The sequence below is a fragment of the Mytilus trossulus genome, chromosome 12 (genome assembly GCF_036588685.1).
Source record: "Mytilus trossulus isolate FHL-02 chromosome 12, PNRI_Mtr1.1.1.hap1, whole genome shotgun sequence".
Lineage (NCBI taxonomy): Eukaryota > Metazoa > Mollusca > Bivalvia > Mytilida > Mytilidae > Mytilus > Mytilus trossulus.
In genome coordinates this window covers 54,803,410-54,830,240 of record NC_086384.1, presented here as the reverse complement: position 1 = coordinate 54,830,240, position 26,831 = coordinate 54,803,410, and the positions used below count along the sequence as shown (strand labels likewise).

Sequence of the window (26,831 nt, the reverse complement as noted above, 5' to 3'; positions counted from 1 at the left end):
CTTTTCAAGCCATGGCATTGTCCTTTTATTTTTGACTTATGAGTTTTAATGTCCCTTTGGTAATTTTGACACATATCACCTTATTTACTGGCCCATTTGATCATTACTTCTCATGATGTTATTAATTTTCTCACACATGTGAAATTATAGAATATTTTCATACTAATGTGTAAATTGAAGGTAGGACCCAACTTTAGTTTAACTTTTAACATCATTTTCTGAAAAGGCAGAACATGTGAAAAGATGGATGTGGAAAATGACTATTTAGCTATAGATTGTCTGATTCAGAGACTGATTCACACTGTGACTCAATTCATGAAAAAAATTTAAATGAGTAAAAAAAAACTTGTCCTGATCATTTCAGAACATTACAATCAATTTTAGTCTCATTTTTGTCAAAAGAGGCCAAGATATCCAAAATTAAGAGCCGTTTTAATATCTTAACTTCTTCATCTTTTAATCTCTGGAGGAGAGTTGTGTCATTGACAATCATACCACATCTTATTTCATATATCTGGTTAATTCATGCATTTAACACACATTATTTCATTTTGGTTAATAGGACATTGTACCTTGGGGGTCAAATAATAAGTAGGTTTCAAGTTTTCAATTTTCACAAGCTGAGTATATTCCTTTTAAAAGTTTATAAATTAAAAGGTTTTAATCATTGCTCAATGATCAAGAACTGATGAACCGCTGAGAACTTCATTAGATAAAAAAAAAATATTTTAATTTCACAAATAAATCACCACTACTTAATCTATCCTCAAATAAATTTGATCCCAGTTAATTGTTATCCACACGTTTTCTAATATATATCATTATTAATGATCAAAAATGTCAACTAATTGAGATATATTGACATAAATACTTTAAAAACCTTCAATAAATACAAATTAATCCTAATTGTTAATTGCGAAATCTTGTAAGTTTCACACGTTGCCAATTTTGTAGTTGAAATTCTCTAAGAGGAAGTCTAGTTATCTTCCTTTGAAGTTTGTCTGTACTTTGTTTATATCATCTTCTAAACCCATTTCCTTAATGGAAGAAATTTATAAAAGATTTTTTATGCCTTAAAATAAAAGCCATTAAAATTTAATGGTGTCTATCTGTGGGTTTTTACTTCTTTTTTTTTTCCAAGTTTACCCCCAAAAAAAGTGCTCCCTTCTTTTTTGTTTGAAATAAATAGATTCTTATTACCTTAAAATTGATAAAATAAAGAAGGCTTTGGAACAAATGAGCAACCATAACAAAAAACAATAAAACCAGACCAGAACTTGTACTACTTTCCAGTAAGTTCTTTTTTTTCTTAACAGGCCTGATTTGGTAATGCTATATCTTACAAAGTCTATACAAATCCTTTTGCAAAGAAGATATTTGTGATTATCATTTACTCTGTGTTGAAGGCCTCATTGTGACTTTGAGATGAAAAACGGAAATAAAAACAGTTTTTTTTTTGCTATATATTTTTTGTGATTTTTGCTGTGCCATTAATAGATACATCATATCTCTTTTTTTCAATTAGCTTCTTAAGCATATCTAATTAACTTACTATCTTTAGACCAATATTTTCTAGCATAAGGAATGCCAAAGTATTTCTTTGCTTGGTTGATGAATTTTTGTCGTAGCTCTTCTTGAAACTTTGGATTTTTCTGTCTTCTCCGCCTTGCTCTTCGTACTCTTTTCTGTTTTGCAATCTCTTTCTAAAATAAACGTTGACCAGAATGCATAAAGACAAATTAAAAACTTCTTTCTTAAAATCTACCTACAAGACACTAAATGACTTACAAGTTAGCAACTATAAGTAACTGTACAGCCTTCAATAATGAGCAAAACCCAGTCTGCAAAGAACCACCAGAACTTCAAGACAGTTTTATTCAAATGTGTTTGATACAATCTGAAGAATATATCATTTGTATCAAATGCTTGTGTGTTTTTTTTAAATTTAAGCTGTTTTGAGCAAATTTGGTGCAGTGGAACTGAAAATGTTAAACCAGTATAGTCAATACAAGGAAGCTGATTTATGAAAGTAATGATCATTTCAATAACATATTTCTTACAAGAATAACAGATTTTTTGGGAGGTTAAATTTTTACATCACTAAAACAGCAATGCTTTCAACTGAAAAATTAAAAAAAAACCAAAAAAACAAAGACTACGATACACAAAACAAAAGCATGAATATTCATTGACATGTATGACTACAGTAGTAAAAGGAGTAACACATGTTTGCTTTTGGTTGGAAACGGTCAAAGACCACCTCCAATGTTATTCAAACATAGCTCCACTTCAAATTCCTGATTTTTTACAGAAATGACATGATCAATCTACTCGACCTGTAAAGTACTGTAAATAAACTCATTGATAAAGTTTGTACGCAAATAGTTATCAAACTTCAGTCTAATTTAATTATATTTAAGCAAACAAGGGTCACAATAACAATATTATTTATTTTGGATATTAAATCATTTAATCCTGTTTATGAACGGACATGCTTAGTCATGACATCCTTGGCCATCTGATGGTGACCTAGTGCTGAGACAAGTCTTTTCAAAATAAAGCAAGGGTTATAAATTGGTATAAGTTCCATGGTCCAGACCCTTTAAAAGATTCTGCTAGGGCCAATTTATGTCATAAAGCATGTATAGATATTGTGTCCATTTATGCCCTAACTGTTCAGGGTTGGACCTCTGAGGGCATATTCAGATGTGCTCAGTGAAGCAGTTTATTTCTAATGCCATAACAAGCTACAGCTTTCTCATTTTGTTTGTAAATCAGGATTAATCAATTTATCAATAACAGCATCAATTTCTTCTACTCAGCTGTAGCAACACAAATTGCATACCCCTACTTATATTCTCAATTTAAATGTTACACTTCTCACATTTCAAATTTTGAAACAAGAAATATCAAGTTTTCAACTTTAACTACAAATTAAACTCTTTCTCCTATTCATTAAGAATATAATCAATGTTGAAGTAATATGGAAGCTACTTGAGAACACTGGTCAAACAATGTCCAAACAAACAACTTTGTGTAATTACTAGAATATTAACATATGTGGAGATTTCAATGTTGACACAAGAGACATGGAGATTATTTCCAAACAAATTTGATATCAGAGGGTCCTGATTGGGGATTCTTTATTTCTGTATTCCTTATTTTTATGGGGTCATTTTTCTCAATTCTTTATATTTTAGCACCCTTTATTCTCTATTCTTTCTTATCATTGCCTAATTTATCTCTATTCTTTACTACTTTGGGCAAATTTTTTGTAAAAACGGCCCACTCTTCTTTATTCTGTATACCCCATATATGACCCCCTCTTCTCTATTCTGTATACCCCCTAATTGACCCCCTCTTTTCTTTTCTGTATACCCCCTGTGAAGACCCTCATATGAAAAACATTGAACAACCATGGGACTACAATGTTTGTTTACACATCCAATCGGACGATAATTTAGTAAATATTGGGGCACTTGAGATCGCCAATATCTGAACTGAAGGTAAATCAAACAACTTGGTGTGTTCTATCTCTGGTCACTTTCCCCATGTATTTCACGGCTTTCCATAAATGTCAATAATCATGACAGTGGTTTCTGTGTATGGACATGAGTATCTAAGTAAACATTCAATTGCATGGCAACAGATATTCAAAAGCCCTCACTCAAATAAACTTTGAAATTTACAGAATTAAACAGCTAATGCTTTTATTAAGGTCAAATTAAACGTTAAAAAAAAAATAATAAAATGTTTGTCAATAGAAAACCTTACAAACTGATGCTTAAATTTTCTTGATTTGCGAAAAATCTGTCAAAATCAAATTAACAATTTTGATAAGAAGCTAATAGCACACCCTAATTAAAGCTTCGAGATAAAATGTAATTTAAATATAACCTTATTCAATAAAATTGCACTGTACAGACTAAGATTCTATACTTTGGTTTCTTAAGAACTCTAATTAAGTTTTTCTATATAAGTTCATTAACGAACAAAATATGAACCAACAGACCTTTCAATGATTGTAAGAAACCAATCTAGAAAGTGTTAAAAACTGTTATGGATGGCAAAATGTAATATTTCCCTTCAGAATAAATGGATAAAAATGTTCATGCAAATTTCTTTGAAGATTGATGAAGCCATAAATGCAGTATGCATTTTTGCCTATCAGGTAAAAAAAAAAGCTTCTGAAAGAGTCTGCACCACGTTTTGTGTTATACATTAGATTTACTAATCAGCTAAATGTGTTTTTCAGTCTGAGGAATGCTAAAAATTAATCCCTGGTTTACAATTAATAGTTAGGACTGCAAAAAGCTAAATTGAAAAAAGTTGAATGCCACATGCATCCATGCCAATTGAATCACAAATAACATCCTAAATATTTAATCACATACATGTATGTATGTAAAAATCTCAAGTTTTAAAACATGCCATCACATATACATATATACAAGTCAGGAACCTGTTCAGTGTTTCTTTGTTTTTCATGAAGGTTAGAACATTGGTTTTATGTGCTTGTAATTTAACACTAGTCCTGTTTGGGCCCTTTATAGCTTGCTGTTTGGTGTGAGCCATTAGACTCTGTTTTGAAGATCGAGTTGTTTCATTGGCACTCATGATCATACCACATCTTTTTACATCTTTTATGATATGGATAGATAAAAGAGAGAAAATATAACTATAACTTCCTACTTGAAATTAGTTGTACTTAATGGTTCGTATAAAAGATACCTGTACATTTTTTGGTACTCAACAGTTTAAGGTTAATATTTAAATCATAAACATTTTCCACTGCAACCTTTTATGCACCAAGGGCCTAAAAATATGAACCAGAGGCCAAGGACCTTCTTCGAAATGATGTACCAAATATATATTTACAAGACCAAGGTCATTTACTTCAACTGACCGTGAATGGCCAAGGACCTTCTTCATATGGATCTACTACTTATATATTTTTACAAGACCTAGGTCATTTATTTACATGAGGTGAAACATACATAGGATGCAATTAATCAGATGGTAATGTTATGTCCCCCTGGAGTTATTTTTAGATGAAATGTATTCAGATGTATCTTTCATGTGGCTATTTTCATAAAGTGAATCCCAGTGATTAATCAGCCAGGCCTTTTATGGATAAATATCACTTGTAGTGAATTATGAATTATCTCTCAGATGATTTATAAGTGAGGGTCTGTAAGAGAAACTTTCATTTGTGTTTTCTGAACGAACTGACGAAAGAATTTTTAAAAGAACAAATGGACAAAAGAATTAATGAACAATTAATGGACATACAGACTGAAAATCATAATGCCCCTAAATGGTGCCATAAAAATTAAGATGTATTATGAATGCCAACAATTAAACTTTCCAGAGGCAAGATAACACAGAAGTTTATAAACAACTTTAAGATATTGTATAACCTCTTTTGTCTAGTATCCTCTATTTTTTAGTAATATCTACTTTTTATATTATGTATAACTGATTTATCTCCGTCCTCCTTTTTCTAATACCTATTTTTTTTTTTTACCCCATTCAGACCCTTGCAAGTGCTCATCAGATTAAATGATGTGCTTGGTTTACTAACCATATATTTTCTAATCAAGGACCTGAGATATAATAACCCAGGGTAGACTTAAACATCTCGGTATCAATGGCTTTTATTTTCTGCTCTGGCGAACTGTGCAAAAAATCAATTTACCTGAATTCATTTATTAAAGGTTGCCATGGATACATCACAGGGTGGGTAATGCTCTGATCCGATTGGATCTCAAATTAAATCCCATTAAAAGAGGATCAAAAGTTCAAAACGGTCATTGAAAATCATCAAGAAAGCTGATGACTTAAAAAAAATTCTGCACATTTCTTACGTTAAGTAGATTCATTTTTAGACACATTGAACAAGGTTTTGACACCTACAGAATATTAATTCTTCTCACTTCTTTCAGAACTTTTTCTTTAAGTACATATCGCATATTTTATTGCATTAATGGTGTAAATTGTGAATAGAAGTCATGCAAACGGAACGAAATACAAGATTTTATGTGTGATATAGGAACAAAACGACTGTTTTATTGAGCGAGAAAATGAAAAATTTTAAATTCACTTTCAAATCATGTAGACCAAATTGGTATGCGATTTATACCAGAACTGCAAACGTCATGAAAAAATTCAGACTTTAAATCTATGCTTAATCTAACAATATGTAGATAAGAGGCAAATTAGATATACCACAGAAAAATTCAAAATCATAAGCCTTGCAATCTTCATGACATGCTTTCAAATCTACTGGTCTCAGGAGTCCAACATTACAAAAATTGGCCTGCAAAAATGGTCATTCATGCCCAAAATCAATTTTGAAAGGCAGTTTTGGCTACTGGACTTGTAGTTAAATGCCAAAACTACATTTAAATAAAATTTGATTCCATTTCTTTTACTTTGAGCAGATCTGACTAACTAATCCATCCTTACATGTAGCTCCCATATTTGAAGAGGGAGAAAACAAATTTATACTAAAATCTGGCAAAATGTAAAAGAGAGGGGAAAGATTATAACAAAGGGATATTCAAACACATAAACCTTATAAAAAAGGAAGATGTGGTATGATTGCCAATGAGACAACTATCCACAAAAGACCAAAATGACACAGACATTAACAACTATAGGTCACCGAACAAGCAGGCAGGGTATCTTTAGCATTCACACACTCTCAACTTGTCTTCTGGACTTTTGTTTATCTTCTAATATTTCTTCTTTGGGCTTGGTGTGACAGACACACTGTTCCGTTTTAATGTTGTAAGAATAATAACTTTCGATATCTTCTATTTCAGAGTCTATTTAGAAGTTACAATATTACTCAATTTTATCAAGGACATTGTCAATTGTGCAAGACAGTAGCATACAGTAGCTAAATGCTATTTTTTGCCATTTTTCCATCCATATTGTTGGGCTTCTGTATCATCAAAAAACATCAAATCAAAATCTCCCTTCATTCATTAGTCCTTTAAATACTCAATTTCAATTTCATGAAAAGCCTGCATTTTTTCTTAATTGAGCTGTCAAAATTTCATAAATTTAGGGATCAAATTTTATCATGTAGTCCAACTTAAGTCATTTATCTTTAATCCTATTTTGAAAACAGGATGTCTATTTTGAGGTATGTATTTTTTCAGTCATATTAAATTGACATTTGACACACAGACAATTTGGGCGACTCTGTCATGTCAAAAGGTAGATAAACTTTGTCCAACTTTTTGGAAAAAACCTTTATGTGGGAGTTAAACAAGTGCATTTCTTAATTTGACAATTTAAATCTGTTTAAAGTGCTTAATTATTGACATGATTTTAATTTATTTTTTTCTTTTTTTTTTGCTGCATGATGAATATATTATAAAGAAACAACCCTTCAGACTCCTTCATGCAAAGTTGACCTGATATTAATTTGGATAGGCAAGTCTTTCCTTTTAACATGTTTAACCCCCTTTAACTATGCATTTGCTAATTAAACTATTTTTATGTCCTGTTGGTCATTATGGTCCCTAATATTTCTACAGTTTTAAGCATTCCTGACATTCATATATATTTAGGTTGGAGTGTCTAGACAAATCTTTTTTTATAGTTGGAGGTAGTAGCCCAAAGAGAACCACTGACCTTCAGTAGTAAAGCTGTAACAATCAATTAAGATTTGAGTCAAGTGCACCTACCAGGTGTAGGATTCAAACTCACCCTCAGTTTTGATTGGCTAATGATACAGTAGTGCATCTTCCCAGACCACTCTGCCATATGATGAACCATAAAGCAACTAATAACTACCAGAAAAGTCAAAGAAATATTCAATGGAGGATCACAATAACAAGAGGACAAGGGAGAATGCAATTGAGCCCTCATTCTAGGAGTGTGGAAATTATAATAAAGTCTTGATATATAGTATAACAATACTTTCTTTCCATACAGACAAAATCAAACATTTTTTTTCCACCATGAATTCTTATTTTTATTATTCATATCTCTAAAACAAGCAAACAGGCAAATCCCCCCTTTTTTATGTTTTCATCAGTAATCAATTTAAAAAAAAAATACTTTTAATTGAAGGCCAGTCAACTAGCATCTAGATTATCAACACTTCTAAATGGATTTCTATTTAAGTTTCCAAACTTCATCAAATATGCTGAAAACAGTCCAATCTACCGCAGTTGTGTAAACTAGTGGCCTTCAAATGACAAATGTGTAACATTAAGGTACAAACAAATCTCATTTACATTACGACCGAAAATTTCTATAAATGCCTCAATACTATTGTGACACATATTTAAAATTAACATGTTTTTTTACGTCAATGACATAGTTACAAAAATCTTCATGAAATTTCCATTCATCACAAACGACAATAAAAACGTAAAATTTTATATAACATGAAAGCTAGGTAGTCAATAAGTATACATCATTCTTTTGTCACATGCGCATATTAAACCTGTATATAATGTAAAAAATTATTCACAGAATGAAAAAAACACAACACAATCAGACGATTTGTCCATTGTTTTTTCTTTAAGAGACAATGAACGAAAAATACAGGCAGTAAAAATTATAGCATTGACATTTCTTATAATTTTTGAATGATAATAAATATTGAATGATCAATAATAAATATCATTGTATTCTGATGTTTTCGATTAAAAAAAATTAATGTTATGCAAATTTTCACACGGTTATTGACTAGGTCAAATTTTTTATTCTGAATAGTTAATTGAGATTTCAAATAGCCATCAAACCTGACTTATTTTTTTGATAGACTAGCCTTTATTTAAAACATACACAAATTTGAATATTGATAGAAATTCATTGCACAACTAGTCAATAAAAATTCAGTTCTAGTCCAGAAGTCTACTACCACTTTAGCAGAGAAATAGATTCATCAATCAACATTTGAAATTCGCGTTCTGTAACATCAAACAAGCGGCAGTGTCCATATTAAATGAAAGTGTCATACAATCGAAAAGCAATTTAATTCTCTTGAAGAAGCAATATTTTTAATAAAGTACTCAGTGGGTGGAATAGAAAAGCGTTAATCTGATAATGGACTTATCAGCGTGTTTTTTCATATTGTAAATCAAAGGACAGCTTTCTACCAATAAGTATTATATTACACGTATATTTCACGTCAATTCCAATAAAATTTCTGTACATGTTTGTCCATTTCTTCCAAATGAAAATCGAATTGAAGTATGAGTATTTTATTACACGTATATTTCAAGTCAATTACAATAAAATTTCAGTGCAATTTTGTCAATTTTTTCAAGATGAAATATGAATTAGAAGTATTTTATTATACTCATATATTTCAGCTCTATATTTCACGTCAATTCCTATAAAATTTCCGTACAACTTTATCAATTTCTTCACAATGAAATATGAATTTCAAGTATTTCATTACTGGTATATTTCATCTCAATATTTCAGCTAATTCAAATAAATTTCAGTACAACTTTGTCAATTTCCTAGCTTACAATGAAATATGAATTGGAAGTATTTATTACTAGTTTATTTCATCCTGTCAATTTCAATCGAAATTGGGTACAATAAAGTCAATTTCGCCAAAATTAAATATCAATTTTATTATGTTCTAGGCTATAGAATAGTTTGATTTGAGAACCTAAAATTACTATTTAAATTTTCATTTGAAATATTTTTAGCCTTCATTTATTGAAGACCATGCAGGAATTTAAATTATCAAATAACTTCACCAAAAATCACATAGAGTGTTTGAACTCAGCAAACAGGTACCTGCAGACTATGCTAAACTTTCAATTCATGTCCAATATAAACAGTAATAAAATTGAGAATGGAAATGGGGAATGTGTAAAAGAGACAACAGCCCGACCATTGAAAAAACAAGAGTAACACCACTCTAAGTTCAATTTTAAAGGTGACTGTTCTTCTTGGGTAAAACAAGGCCTATCCTCAATCAGAGATGAATAAATTCGTCATAGATAACTTGAGGATACAATTTTATCAATGATGAATTGGAAAAGTAAGAGAAGGCCAAATAAAAGATAAAAAGACTTTTCAGGAATTAAATAAAATTGTTCTTTTATCTAAATTTTCATCAATCATAGAATCAGTTTGACATCTCTTACTTATTTCTAGTTGTTCTTTGTACATAGAGGTTTTTTATTTGGCACAATCCAAATTATTTGTTCTCTCCCCTTTGTATTTAAGGCGCTTGAGATCTAAATTATCAGTGCTCTCCCCTTTTTATTTGATGCTTGAGATCTAAATTATCAGTTCTCTCCCCTTTTTATTTGGTGCTTGAGATCTAAATTATCAGTTCTCTCCCCTTTTAATTGGCGTTTGAGATCTCAATTATCAGTTCTCTCCCCTTTTTATTGGCATTTGAGATCTCAATTATCAGTTCTCTCCCCTTTTTATTTGGCTTTTGAGATCTAAATTATCAGTTTTCTTCCCTTTTCATTTGGCACTTGAGATCTAACTTATTAGTTCTCTCCCTTTTTCTATTTATGACAATCTAAATTATCAGTTCCCCCCCTTTTTTATTGGCAAAATCTAAATTATCAGTCCTAGCTGGTCTCTATTTAACTCAATTCTTGAACTATAACTTCCTTTCAGTGCCACCATAGAGCAAAAGACAAAGGGACATTCAAACTCAAAGACAAAAACAAACTGATAAGATCATAAGACCATGGGGCAAACAACGAAAAAATAAATGGAAAAGACACTTAAACAGTATGTAAACAAAATATAACAAAGAAACATCGAGCAAAAATAAGCTCACCAAAAAAGAGTGATTTCAGGTGCCCCAGAAGCCGGTAAACAGATCCTGCTCCACATATGGCACCTGTTGTGTTGTTCACACAAGGACGGACATGGTGATAAGTCAGTAGGTCACATTTGGGGAAAAGAAGAAGGGATTGTGGTTAAGAGTATTGGAACATATCCATAAATTTCGAAAAAGATAATGATCATAATATTCCATCTAACCAAACATAAATGTATGCAATTACAGATAATTCCTGGCTCGATATCAAAATTGGGATTGATGTAAGGTTGGAAATCCTTCTCAATTTTCTTTGGGCCTGAATATAAAGGTAGACCTACAAGTTTGTCACAATTTACTAATAAAATTTCTAGTACGCAATGAAAGCATTTTTCTGCAGCATTAATAAATGGGCCAATACTCTAACAATTTTTTCACTTTTTTGCCAACAAATACTAGTCGTTCAAGTTCAAGTAAAATGGTTCAATCCACCTAACTTGCATACCTATAAATAGTAAAAAATAGATAGAAATGTCATACAAGTGTTACCTTATACCAGATCCCTATATCAATGACTGTATGTTCCAGACAAAGAGAATAGATGATATCTGATTGACTTATGTAATTTTATTGACCGTCTAGACAGGCTAGCTAAAGGTCTTCCTTAATAGGTTTACCCACATCTTATATTTCATTTTATGGTAGGATCTATATAAATTCTTCTGTTCAACAATGTTTAAATCAAAACTCAATCATACATTTTTTTTTAATTTTATAATTGTTTTACAACTTGATTTTTTTCACCACAATTTTAATACTTTCAGCTTGTAAAAAGGCGTCATTATGGAGTAAAAGGGGTGGCGTCAAAAGGCGTCATTAAGGAGGAAATGGGTTAATTGTATTCTTATATACAGGGATTCATCTACTTTCTGGGCTTTGTAATTTTTAGCTGGTAAAGAAAATTTATCAAGATCTATTTCAATCACCTGTGAATTTATTTTATTGTTTTTTGTTTAACATTTTTATGGATTTGCAGAGAAATTTTAATACTTTGGTACTATTTTTAGTGGATTTGGTTTGGCTCCAAAGTCTGCATATATAACTTAATTTAAGACAACAGGAAATTTGTATTTCATTCAAAACAATTAAATTATTGGTTCACATTTAACCATGAAATCAACAACAAAAATGAGCCCCACAATAGTTAAAGCAGTAGCTTTTCTAAAAAGCTGTTCATATCAGATGACTTCACCTAGTTTTGATATCCATTGCTAAAGCATTCTAATCAAGCTGCTACCAGCTGTTGAATGAGGACCCCTTCATTCATTTGTCAAATCAACAGACCAACATCAAATCAACGTCATTTCAGCACAAGGTCACATGGTTCATAAGCAGCTGGAAGAGATCAAGATCAGACATGAATTTGATTTAGTATTCTGAATTTCTAATTATTCTGGTACAAATTATAAAAGCTTAAAACATTTGCAAAATCATAATGAATATTTATTATAAAAATAACATGTGTAAAATTTTGAGTGTTCCTTTGTCTCACTTCTGGTATCAACAATAAACTTATAAAAGGTAATATTCTTTGCTGTTGTTTGGTGCAGGTACCAGTCATTACAGGGTACACAATTGACGTTGTTTGGTGCAGGAACCAGTTATCAAGGGTAATATTCTTTGCTGTTGTTTGTGCAGGCACAAGTCATTACAGGGTACACAATTGACGTTGTTTGGTGCAGGTACCAGTTATCAAGGGTAATATTCTTTGCTGTTGTTTGGTGCAGGTACCAGTCATTACAGGGTACACAATTGATGTTATTTGGTGCAGGTACCAGTTATCAAGGGTAATATTCTTTGCTGTTGTTAAAAGCAGGTACCAGTCATTAAAGGGTAAACATTTGACATTGTTTGGTGCTGGTACCAGTTATCAAGAGTAATATTCTTTTCTGTTGTTTCATGCAGGTCAGGTACCAGTCATTAAAGGGTAAACAATTGACTTTGTTTGGTGCAGGTACCAGTTATCAAGAGTAATATTCTTTTCTGTTGTTTCATGCAGGTCAGGTACCAGTCATTAAAGGGTAAACAATTGACTTTGTTTGGTGCAGGTACCAGTTATCAAGGGTAACAATATTTGCTGTTGTCTCAATGTTGATACCAGTTATCAAGAGTAACAATATTTTCTGTTTTTTGGTTCAATTACCAGTCTCCAAGGGTAATATTCTTTGCTGTTGGGTACTCATATATATAATCAAGGGACGTCTTGGTTTTATCACAGCCAGTGTTCCAACCCATGACCCCAGGGGGACCAGGCAGCACTACAGGACCACAGTTATCAAGGAAATAAGTTGATATATATAAATGTACAATCAATGTTTATGTATTGAACCAAAGATGTTAACCTTACTTTTAAAAAAATTAAAACCATGCTGAAAAAAATATAGGGATTTGTATAGTTCCTAAATTGCACTGCAAACTTTACAAATGTAGGCTACCACCATTTCAATTGTTTGCATTTTGATGTTATGACATTTGGTATAATGCAAGCAGATGTTTGCACTTTTAAAATTTTAATGTATTTCTTGTGAATTAATTTTCTTTGTGGTAAACCACTCATATGAAGGTCACTATTAACTGAATGTAAAATTTACCTGCTATTAATTATTAATTATAAATTAAAGCTAAATGGTAATGAAAGTCACACACAGAAGTGACACTGTCTCACAAGGTGAACAATATACACACAGTAATGAAAGTGACACATAGAAGTGACACTGTCTCACAAGGAGAACAACATACACACATAATGAAAGTCACACATAGAAGTGACACTGTCTCACAAGGAGAACAATATACACATGGTAATGAAAGTCACACACTGTCAGAAGTGACACTGTCTCACAAGGAGAACAACATACACACATAATGAAAGTCACACACAGAAGTGACACTGTCTCACAAGGAGAACAACATACACACATAATGAAAGTCACACATAGAAGTGACACTGTCTCACAAGGAGAACAATATACATATAATGAAAGTCACACACAGAAGTGACACTGTCTCACAAGGAGAACAACATACACACATAATGAAAGTCACACATAGAAGTGACACTGTCTCACATGGAGAACAATATAAACAAAATGAAAGTCACACATAGAAGTGACACTGTCTCACAAGGAGAACAATATACACACAGTAATGAAAGTCACACACAGAAGTGACACTGTCTCACATGGAGAACAATATACATATAATGAAAGTCACACACAGAAGTGACACTGTCTCACATGGAGAACAATATACATATAATGAAAGTCACACACAGAAGTGACACTGTCTCACATGGAGAACAATATACACACAGTAATGAAAGTCACACACAGAAGTGACACTGTCTCACAAGGAGAACAACAACATACACATAATGAAAGTCACACACAGAAGTGACACTGTCTCACAAGGAGAACAATATACACATAATGAAAGTCACACACAGAGGTGACACTGTCTCACAAGGAGAACAACATACACATAATGAAAGTCACACACAGAAGTGACACTGTCTCACAAGGAGAACAATATACAAATAATGAAAGTCACACACAGAAGTGACACTGTCTCACAAGGAGAACAATATACACACAGTAATGAAAGTCACACACAGAAGTGACACTGTCTCACAAGGAGAACATACACATAATGAAAGTGACACACAGAAGTGACACTGTCTCACAAGGAGAACAACATACACATAATGAAAGTCACACACAGCAGTGACACTGTCTCACAAGGAGAACAATATACACACAGTAATGAAAGTCGTACACAGAAGTGACACTGTCTCACAAGGAAGAAACATACACTTCATTCAAATCTGGTTAGGCCATAAAAAAATATGTATGTTTGCCCTAACCCTACCTACCCACAAAATAGCTGCCTACTCTAGATCTTTTATTGCCTTGATTTGATTTTTTTTTTAACATATCAGCATCACTCTCCAACTTAAAAACATCTTCAATTTCTCTTTGTTGAAATAAAAAAGAAGAAAATGCCTACCTACCTACTAGCCATTATATCTACCCTTGGATAGGATTTGCCCAAACTAAAATATTTTCAAGTGTGACCTTACACATTTACATGTGTCATAAATGCTTCAACAAAATTTTCTGGATTTACCTTCATCAGGAATTCTCAAAGCGGAATATAAATTCGTCTCTATTTATGTAAGCTGTTTTTTCAGGAGACTGGTCAATTTTTATTCTTGTCCCATAGCTGACCACTCAGGCCCTGTGGTAATATACCTTTAGTTTGGACCTGACAATTCAAAAGGTCTCCTGTCCTATAAGGTCAGTTCTCTCTAGTCTACAGAGTGACCTTTATACACTGATTTGACATTACAATGTAGTTTACAAGTGCAGAAATGTTAAATCGATCACAAATATCCAGCTTAACAAGAGATAAATTCTCTTCCCATTGATTACATTCTTCTATGTGAAGGAGCAATTGACAGACTTTTAGTTTGTAATATTACAATTGTCAAGTTAACAACGATCATGAAAAAAACTGACATTTAAAAGACATCCAACAATTCACTAGCCTGACACGTTTGATTCTGTAAGGTTTTATCCCCCCTTTTTGTTTTAATACAACTTGGAGTTCATATTTTATTAATGCTTTTATATTCTCTGTGGGCTTTGTTTGGGCAATTAAAAGCTCAACTTGAGGTTGAACAGACCATCATTTGATTATTATCTTGACCACACCCCTTTTCTTGTTGGTTTGCTGTCTCATTATCCATTTTGTGATATTGCCATAAAGCAAGGACTTAAACATTAACATGTGACACATGCACAGTGTGTTTTCTTTAACTTGACCACCCCTTTTGTTAATTGCCTACCCTTGTATTTAATGGTCACATGCACAGTGTGTTTTCTTTAACTTGACCACCCCTTTTGTTTATTGCCTACCCTTGTGTTTAATGGTCACATGCACAGTGTGTTTTCTTTAACTTGACCACCCCTTTTGTTAATTGCCTACCCTTGTATTAAATGGTCACATGCACAGTGTGTTTTCTTTAACTTGACCACCCCTTTTGTTTATAGCCTACCCTTGTGTTTAATGGTCACATGCACAGTGTGTTTTCTTTAACTTGACCACCCCTTTTGTTAATTCCCTACGCTTGTGTTTAATGGTCACATGCATAGTGTGTTTTCTTTAACTTGACCACCCCTTTTGTTTATAGCCTACCCTTGTGTTTAATGGTCACATGCACAGTGTGTTTTCTTTAACTTGACCACCCCTTTTGTTAATTGCCTACCCTTGTGTTTAATGGTCACATGCACAGTGTGTTTTCTTTAACTTGACCACCCCTTTTGTTAATTGCCTACCCTTGTATTTAATGGTCACATGCACAGTGTGTTTTCTTTAACTTGACCACCCCTTTTGTTTATTGCCTACCCTTGTGTTTAATGGTCACATGCACAGTGTGTTTTCTTTAACTTGACCACCCCTTTTGTTAATTACCTACCCTTGTGTTTAATGGTCACATGCACAGTGTGTTTTCTTTAACTTGACCACCCCTTTTGTTAATTCCCTACGCTTGTGTTTAATGGTCACATGCACAGTGTGTTTTCTTTAACTTGACCACCCCTTTTGTTAATTGCCTACCCTTGTGTTTAATGGTCACATGCACAGTGTGTTTTCTTTAACTTGACCACCCCTTTTGTTTATAGCCTACCCTTGTGTTTAATGGTCACATGCACAGTGTGTTTTCTTTAACTTGACCACCCCTTTTGTTAATTGCCTACCCTTGTGTTTAATGGTCACATGCACAGTGTGTTTTCTTTAACTTGACCACCCCTTTTGTTAATTGCCTACCCTTGTATTTAATGGTCACATGCACAGTGTGTTTTCTTTAACTTGACCACCCCTTTTGTTTATTGCCTACCCTTGTGTTTAATGGTCACATGCACAGTGTGTTTTCTTTAACTTGACCACCCCTTTTGTTAATTACCTACCCTTGTGTTTAATGGTCACATGCACAGTGTGTTTTCTTTAACTTGACCACCCCTTTTGTTAATTCCCTACGCTTGTGTTTAATGGTCACATGCACAGTGTGTTTTCTTTAACTTGACCACCCCTTTTGTTAATTTCCTACCCTTGTATTTAATGGTCACATGCACAGTGTGTTTTCTTTAACTTGACCACCCCTTTTGTTAATTGCCTACCCTTGTATTTAATGGTCACATGCACAGTGTGTTTTCTTTAACTTGACCACCCCTTTTGTTTATTGCCTACCCTTGTGTTTAATGGTCACATGCACAGTGTGTTTTCTTTAACTTGACCACCCCTTTTGTTAATTGCCTACCCTTGCTTGTGTTTAATGGTCACATGCACAGTGTGTTTTCTATAACTTGACCACCCCTTTTGTTAATTCCCTACCTTGTGTTTCATGGTCACATAGTGTGTTTTCTTTAACTTGACCGACCCTTATTTTAATTGCCTACCCTTGTGTTTAATGGTCACATACACAGCACGTTTTCTTTAACTTGACCAACCCTTTTGTTAATTGCCTACCTTGTGTTTAATGGTCATATAACTCTTAGTTGTGTTTGCAGACCCATTGTTTTCAAGAAATAGATTACAATGCCAAATTAACCTTATTTTAATTGCCTACCCTTTACATCTTGGTGGTCATATCACTTTTAGTGGTTTATGCAGAACCCGTGTTATTTCAAGAAAAAGCTGACAATGCCTAATTTCATGCTTTCCTTCCCTGACCAAGCACTGTCTTCAAGCAGCTGCAAGTCCTATGAACCATGAGTGAAGCTTTAATAATCACAACTGAACTAAATGCCCTTTTTGACCAATCATGCACAGCTGACAACGAAAACTACACCTGTAATTTTCTAAAATTATGACAATATTTCATTCCTTTAACAAAAGAGAATGTTCAGCTATATATAGCTCTTTATGACAATGGAAAAGGTTTAGTTCTACACTAAAGACAATGGAAAAAAAGTAAGTTATACAACCCCTTATGACAATGGAAAAAACTCAGGTGTACAGCCTATACCAGCTGCTGCATCAGAACGTAAGCAGTGTCACCTGTACAGGTACATAGCACTAGAAAACCCTTAACCCAGGTGTACAATGAATATGTCAAGTATGTAATCCTTACGAACATAAAATACAACATTCCTCCTTTTATAATAGAGCCAAGAAAAATGTGAAATATAAAAGTGCATCTCTTAAGATGGTGAGTTACTTAGAGGAATAACACCTCTAATTCTTGGATTCCTTTTTTCTACATGTATGTTGAATCTCTCAAAGATGAAGGGCTAAAGGAATAACAACACTTATTCTTCATTTCTTTTGTTTCTACATGTATATTGAATCATCAATTTCAAGCATTCAAAGCTATAATTTTGTCTTCCATGTGTAAGTTCAAGTAGTTCAAAACTATACCTAATAACCTGACAAAATGATTGTTGTTTCATGCCTAACTTTTTACAGTATATTATATTGTTTTCATTTCAGACAGACTGCAGGTCTCACCATTCAAAGATTTGAAAATTTGATGGTAATTTCAACTGCTACTATTCTACAAGTGGTCCAAGTAATTCTTCTGCTGGGAGTGCGACTGATAGTGGCTCTTAACATCATCAATCAATCAATCAATTATAAACTGTTTAAGAAGACAAAAGAAGATATATAGCCATAATAGGGAATTACAGAAAATCTGGAAAGCTACTTGGGCGATTCTAAACAAAGGACTATAACATATCATCATAAATACGATGACGCATGATAGTGTCAGAAAATGAAGGATATGTTTTTTCACCTCGGAAATAAATTCCATAGTTCTGTCAATGTTCCTTGATATCCAATCCATTACCTCTGCTTAACATGTGTTCCTCATTTATCATGTAACTTTACAAACACAACATTTTACAAATAAATGTCACAAAATTAGAGGCATTTTTTCCTTAAAATATTATCCCTGTTTTATCTACTAAAGGAGACTAATATTTTTTCTGTCTATGAAGAAATAACATAAAAAAATTGGTGCACACAAAGTAATGGGCAGTTATCTAAAGTGTGCACCCCATTTTTAATGTTATTTTAAATAGGCAAAAACAAGAATGTGTCCCCAGTACATGGATGCCCCACTTGCACTGTCATTTTCTATGATTCAGTGGACCGTGAAATTGGGGTCAGAACTCTAATTTGACATTAAAAGGAACATATATACTAAGTTTCAGATTGATTGGACTTCAACTTTATCAAAAGCTACCTCGACCAAAAATTTTAACCTGAAACTCGACAGACAAAAGAACAAGAGACCAACGAACAGACAGAAAAACAGACCCACAGTGAGTGAGACCATAAAACTCTAATACCCCTCTACGATTGTAGATGGGGCATAAAAAAACAGTAAGTTCTTATAATTTAATTCTTATGGTCCGCAAATAGTCAAAAAATAACACAAGGACCTATGAGCTACGGTTCCGCAGCTAGAAAAAACATTGATGATGTCACGGTCACATGACAAAATTATGTCTATGAGCTGATCAACAAAACATTTCAGCCAATCATAAGAGGTATTACATTCAAATTAAAATATATTTCAATATCTTAGTCTTTATATAAATAGTTTTTAGACAAAAGCAGAAAGGGACAACATATTGATATCCAATGCATTTCTAATTTGTCAGAGAAATCTCAAGACAAGCCCATTTAAATTGGACTCCTGAGTTCTCTCAAGATATAAATTTATAGGATAAATTTTCCCTACAATAGTGGATTAGAACAAGACAGATTAATTCTAATAATGTATGTGAAATATTTATTCTTATAAAGATAAAATACAGGTCTAAAAAGGGTGCTTTATGCAAACTTTTTTTCTACAACAACTTTTTAAACTGCATTATATATTCATTTTTTAACTGTACAAACTTTAAAATTTGCAAAACTTGAGAACTTATGATCAAATTGCATTCTTCAAATGGAATAAAACTGTCTGATTCTATATCAAATTATACACATCAAACAAAGTCCATGTAAACTGTACAATTTCTGAAGAAGTATTGGGTTAACAAAATCCAACTAGTGTTTTTCCATAGAAGTAAGGTTTTTGTATTTTTCTATCATTCAATTTCCTGTTTCTTTTTTTTAGCTATACATGTATAAATATAATCACTCAATGCTTCAAAAATTCCTCATGGTGAAATTTATTTAGTGCTAACAATACAAAGAGACAGACAAACGAACGTAAGCACTGAACGAAATGCAGGCAATGCCCCTACCAGCACTTCAGCAATTACAGGATTCTCAGAAACTTGTCAGCAATCATCTGCTATTCACTAAAAATTACATGTATAAATAACCATGGAAAGTCAGAAGTCATAAGCTGCTAAATGATAGAAAAGACTACATTGTACAAATAAATAAAGAAATACTTCAAAACAGACAACCAGCTATCAAGGCTTTAAAACAGTGAAACTTTTCTTTCAATCAGACATTAAATTTAGCAGGGGTTCTAAATATTCTGTGAAAGTTTTGTACATTTCAAATTTCAATTTCAAATTTCTATATTATTTCAAACAAAAATATATCTACAATCAGTTTGAATGATATTTTGTTTCCTATTTGGGGAAAATCTATTTATAATCATGTGTTTCACTTTTCATTAAAATTGGAAAATGAATTTTTATAACATTTAAAAAATTCAAAAAAAAATTAAGAATAATTTTGGACTACCGTAATCAACATTTTTTGATTTTTTTTCTCAAAAATGCATGAACTTCCTTGCCAAAGGAAAAATTGAATTTTTAAAGCCCTCAGCTAGAAAAGCTTTGCAGATATGATAACAATACACTACAGGTAGAGATATACAGGATAGGTATGGTGTAGATACATTGGTTGGTTGTGGTGAGATTCTCTCTTGTTAAGATGCACATTAACAATGTATACTGATAGAATGTCATAACAGTACACAAGAGTAGCTATACATCTTCTGTGAGTCTTATTTCCACATGGTGCTCATAAGCAGAGAGGTGCAAAAGATAAACAACAAATAGCTTACCTTGTAACTGTAACTTGTAGCCAGAATTCTTTTCCCAGAAATCAGAATAATCGTTCACTCTCTCAAATTTAAGGTCACTCTATACTTACCTTTAAGTTTTACCTCAACGAACAATCATGTGCTCTCTCAAGTTCAAGGTCACTCTATACTAACCTTTAAGTTTTACCTCAACAGAACAATCATACACTCTCAAATTCAAGGTCACTCTATACTAACCTTCAAGTTTTACCTCAACGAACAATCATAGATATATCATGCACTCTCTCAAGTTCAAGGTCACTCTATTCTAACCTTTTAGTTTAACCTCAAATTTGAACCAGATATAAGACACAACACATATTGCCTTGTAACTGGTATATGTAGCAGTCTACTATAAGACTTCTTTGTTCAGAAGTTAACAACTATTGCTACATACACTATGGTTCACTCTCTCAAGCTCAAGGTCATATCCATAATAACCTTTTACTTCAAATTCTAAGATTTTAAGTGTAACAAAAAATTTACAACAAATGGATTGCCTTCTAACAGAAATACACGCTAACCTTTAACCTAAAATTTATGCATGCCATTAGATGTAAAATGTACAACAAATGGATTCATTCGTATACATAATCACACTACATTCTGGATTGGGCATCTGCATTATAACTGAGGAGTCTATAGTGCCTAAGTTAATCTTTCATAGAGGCATGTTGTTCCAAATGATGAAATGTTAGTCGGTTTTGGCATTCTAAAATCTGGTTAAGAATTGACTTTTATGTAAGCCATGTATATATTTCTCTATAAAAAGTTCTGTTTACCCCAATTAGTCAGGTATATATTTTTGTACAAAAAGTTCTTTTTACCACAATTAGTCTCTATGAAACTTAACCTGCCACACCTAAGCAGAGTTTATTTTTATGAACTCTAAAAATTTAATATGAGAATAAACAGACACCAAAAAATTTCTAAGTATTATACACAGCACACACACACATCAACTAAAATAGTAGTATTCACACGATTATACCCGTTAGCCAGAATACAAGATAAGCATGTACATTGAGAGTACTTAACCAGAAATTGTTACCATACCTTTTTCATCATTTTCGCTGTACTATTATCATAATCCTAAAAGTAACAAAACAACATATCTTGTACTGGAAAAAAAACCTGACCCAATTATTCTCAAATTTGAATCCTTAAAAAAGTTGATAATGTGATTATTTTCTCAGGATCTGTGAGGACTGTAAGATGTAATCCAGGAAATTGCAGAGGCAAATTTAGGGGGGAGGGTGGCAGCCCAGGACCCTCTTTTCTGGGAAAAAATTGGTTGATTATATAGGGAATCACTGAAGCATGACCCAAGCAGGCCCCTCTTAGGCAGTCAGTGGGCTCCCACTTGTGAAAATTTCTGGATCCTTCACTGAATTGATTCAGATAGACTGCAACTGGTTAAAACTGTTATTATCCTGTTGCAAATATTTCATGATTATTTAGGGAAATTACATAGATCCTACATGTATAATGTTGATCATCTGGGATAAAGGACATGAAATATGGACTGTGGCTGTAAAATGAAGGTTCATTATATATACTCCCCCCCTTTTTTATTTGAATGGGGACATGTAGGTGGAATAAACCCCCCTCCCCCCCTTTTTTTTTGTTCTGGGGTTAGGAACCCCCATTTTAAAATGGCTGGATCCATCCCTGTATACTGGATAATTTAGTTTAACACTTGAACATGTCCGACATGTACCAACCCATCAGATGGTTGTTTATGCATCCTAATTTCCCTAGATTTACAGCTAAAAGGAAAAGTGTCATTATAAGGATCTAGGACATTGACCAAAATCTGGGTTTTAAAAAATAAATGTAATAGTTTAGGCAACATTTCAACAATATCTAACTAAGTTATTAAGATCTTAATCTTATCAAATAAAACATAAAATTTTAGACTTTTTACAACAAAAAAGTTACTCTAGCAACCACGACTATATCAAGGACTTTAAAAAAAAATACATATGGTATCAATTTCTTTTTCCACAATGAACATGCTTACATTGTATTTTCTGTTCTAACTAATAATGTACAGTTACAAAACATGTATAAACATTTGATTTATACATCCAGTCATTTCACATTTTAACTGTAAATTTTAAACTTTATTAAAGAATTTTGAAAGTAAATCTAAATGAAAATGTTGACAAGCTTTTACTTTTAAAACTAATCTTTACAAAAAAGAAGCTTACAACCTACATTTGATTTTTGTCTGGTACTGTTCACTATTACACTATAATACTGAATACTGTCAGGTAAAGATGAGCAACTCATTGCGAGTCCAGGGCCTACAATCATAAAAACTTGAGACTAAAAAATTTGTGCTCAAAACATCAAATCCAGTTTTTAATTGGATTAGTTCTGATTCTGAGTACAAAATTCTTATTCCGAATGTTTATGACTGCAAAGCATAGCCTGTTTTTTTTATTAGCCATTTCTATTCCTAGATATCCCTGGCTTGCTTGTGTATTCTTTTTTGATGATTTTTTTTCTTGGAAATTTTGGCTAACAACATTGTTTTGTAATTTTTTTTCTTGACATTTTAACAACATACATGTATGCATGTCAAGATTTTAAATTTGTATCATTCAAATGATCACCACTGGCACTATTCAAGAATCAAAATATCCCATTATTTCATGGATGTTTTTATCTCATCATTGAATCAATGAATTTTTGAAAGCCTTATTTTTACTTTAACTCTTTCCAATAAAAAGATAAAATGTCTGATGTTATCACTTTCCAATAATAAGTTAAAAACATGTTGCACGTCATCCTTGTGTAGATATTATAAAAAAAAATATACTCTGATGAATATCTGCAACGTGTCAAGTAACGTGTCAAGCGAAATCTACATCATAATCAAAATAAAATCTACATGAAAATTTTTCTAAAGGGCACTTAAATTCCATGTAAAGGTTTTAGTGGATCCTACTTAAAAAATAAAATCCTATAAAAAATAATTCAAGAAATTCTGAACAAATAGCAGGAATATTGAAGGACACAATGTATGCTAACCCAAAACTAACAAGTTACATGTAACCAATGAAAACTTTGCATTTTGAAATATACACATTTTTAAATTAACAGTCCATGACAAAGTGATTATTTTCTTAGTTCACAAGAATTTTTGAATTATCTTCGTCTACCCAAAATGATGACATGGTGTTCCTTTCCTTAGTTCAAAGGTCTTTTACAATTATCTATCCTGTAAAAACTTTACCTACTCTAAAATGATACAAATGAAAAAATATTGACAAAGAATACCCAGGTTTTATGGACTGCAGTTTTAACTACTCAGGACTTGGGTGTCTGGTGACAACAAAATTTTATAATGGGATCATGTCGTCATTTTAACTCCTCAATCACAAGGACAGGTTTAAAAGATTTAAAGATAATTGTTGGCACAGTTGAATGAAGGTCAGATAGTATAAATACAATGACAACAGGATCAGTATATATTCGTGTATGATTAGATCTGTACAATATACCCTGTCATACTAAAGCCTTTCGAGGCCAACAGACTAATTGGGCCCACCAATTGACAATTTTTCTTCAGTTTGGACCTATCATAGTGGAAATTATTTGTTCCTAATCTGATAAACTTATCTATGGATTTTAATATTGAAAGTGAAACTCTAAAATCTCTTAACAATTTAACAAGATTATAACTGATTAACCCACAATCAAGGGATATAGTCTAACCATTTCAAATCTTATCTTACTTCCTTATTCATAATGATCCTGATCTTCATACAATTTTGTACATCTAATCTTGATCTTTATCCATTTCATTTGAATTGATAAGGCCAAAATAAATAAATATGGGCTGGCTTCCCTACTTAAATATTTATTGGGGTTTATCAGAAAATTGAAGAAAAAATAAATTTAATCTGACCTAAGCATACAAACAAAAGATTTTTTTGTAGTACAAAAGTAAGAAGCAGGAAACTTGTAAATATATATCTTATCAAGGTTGTTTTATCTTTTTATTTTATGTCATATTTTCAAACCTTCGCAAAACAGATCTATTCAAAATATGAACACTCAAAGGCACTCAAAAAGAATACAGATATTTCTAGTAACAAAATCATTCTTTTCTTTCAACTATTCAAATCAATCTTTCTCACTCAGCAATCTGTTGATGAACATTCAAGAAGTTCTGTAAATACTAATACATGTACCTGAAGTTTTAATTACATGCATGTACAATGTATCGTTTCTCTCCAGAACACAACCTGATATTTCCTTCTCGTCACCTACTCCTCTCACTGTATCTGAACTTACCTTCAAAATGATACTCATGTACCATCCATAACATAGACAATGTTAGACTAATCCAGCTGGAAAGACTGCTAAAATCTCGAGAGAAAACATTTATATACTATATACGAGTGCAGAAATATAAAATCTACAGAACACGTTAGGAGAATCTGACCTCTGGTTGTGAGAATTTGGACTCTGACATGAAGTAGTGTAGATCTGTCGACATCTTTACCTGACAGTATTAAAACATATCCACATCTAATGCTGCTAGGTAAGATGGCACCAGAATCCACGTCAATAATGTCACATCGAAAAAAATATCCCCAAGTGTCTGTAGAAAGTGCAATGGTGAAGTGTAAAAATCCATAATGGAAAAAAAGCATAATATCATCAAGTACAGACTAGTAATTAGTTCAAATGTTCCACATAATATGTAAATTATCTACAACAGCTGCCGCATTTTCAAATTTGATTCTCATCATTTACAAATAATGATAATATCGCCAAGACGTACAAATTGGTTTCCGTTGAAATATTACTCGGATTAAAAAGTGTACATAATGTCCACATCCTTTATGTTGTTTTACTATTTTGTATACAGTAACTATGTAACAATTCGCACAACCTCCTGCCCTCATCGCTGACGCATGATAAAATTGTTAAAATAACTCATGCAGAACACTTTTAATGGAAATTTCATATCAATGTTTATCGCCCATTTCAACATTCTAAGAAAAAATATAATGTAAGTAATTAGTCCCTTTCATGAATGAAGAAGGAACAAATCAGTGATTTAGTCATTTAAATTATTTCTTACATCCGTTAAAGATTGCTTCAAAGATTGACTTCTTTTGTGAAATTTAGGTGTGGCGTTAACACAACACACTCCCACGTGTCTCTCGAAAGAATAAAATTTCCTCACCGCAAACCAAATTAACTTTGTTATAACAAAAATAAACAAACATTTTAGTGTCACTTGATAGTATTACACAATCTCTCTTAAGTCAAACATTCGGAACACTTGACCTACAAGTAAATTCTAAAATCCTTTCTATTTTCAAATACTGTCAGGTACCTGGACGATTGATCACCTAGCTATATATATATATATATATATATAGCTAACCAGGTAAAAAAAATAACAGACATTAACACAACATATTACCGGTGTTCCCAAGCTCTAACAAGACAATCTATACCAGACAGAAACAATCCCACCAACATATTAACAATCTGTTATCCAATCAAGTCAGTTCCATCAAACGCTATCATAATATTGTATATGAACATTTTTTCTCCCAATCATTACAAACCGAGTTGGATCGTGTTGTAATCAGAAACAATAATGTCATCCGTTTTATACATAAAAGTATCTCTAGCTTTTCATCTCATTATGCCCAATAGGTAAAAAATGTTAATGACAGATTTTTTTATCAGATCCACATTGTTACGAGGCAGGCTACATTAATATCAAACACGTATTTTCACTCGCAGGCATGCCACGTTATTCATTAAAGTCAACAGCGTGTGACACAGCCTTTTCCATATGTTAAATCACTCTGCATTTACTAACAAAGGCCATCGTTTCAACTCTTTGTGATATTTCAACCACGCCTTCAAAACACCCGACGTTTTCCTGAGGTAAAATTTTCAAATCGT

General features: G+C 32.4%; 1 protein-coding gene across 6 annotated transcripts in view; it reads right to left on the bottom strand.

Moving 5' to 3' along the window:
- Positions 1-26,831, bottom strand: part of LOC134692870 (probable beta-tubulin polyglutamylase) — a 130,763-nt gene that overhangs the window by 94,197 nt on the left and 9,735 nt on the right. For 3 of the 6 annotated variants that reach the window (XM_063553485.1, XM_063553483.1, XM_063553484.1), the window contains exon 2: positions 1,553-1,703. In XM_063553485.1, coding sequence (XP_063409555.1) covers positions 1,553-1,703 — 151 coding nt within the window. Of the gene's footprint in view, positions 1-1,552; positions 1,704-12,023; positions 12,045-21,941; positions 21,978-26,831 lie in introns of those variants that run through there. The other 3 variants (XM_063553480.1, XM_063553481.1, XM_063553486.1) reach the window with 2 other exon arrangements.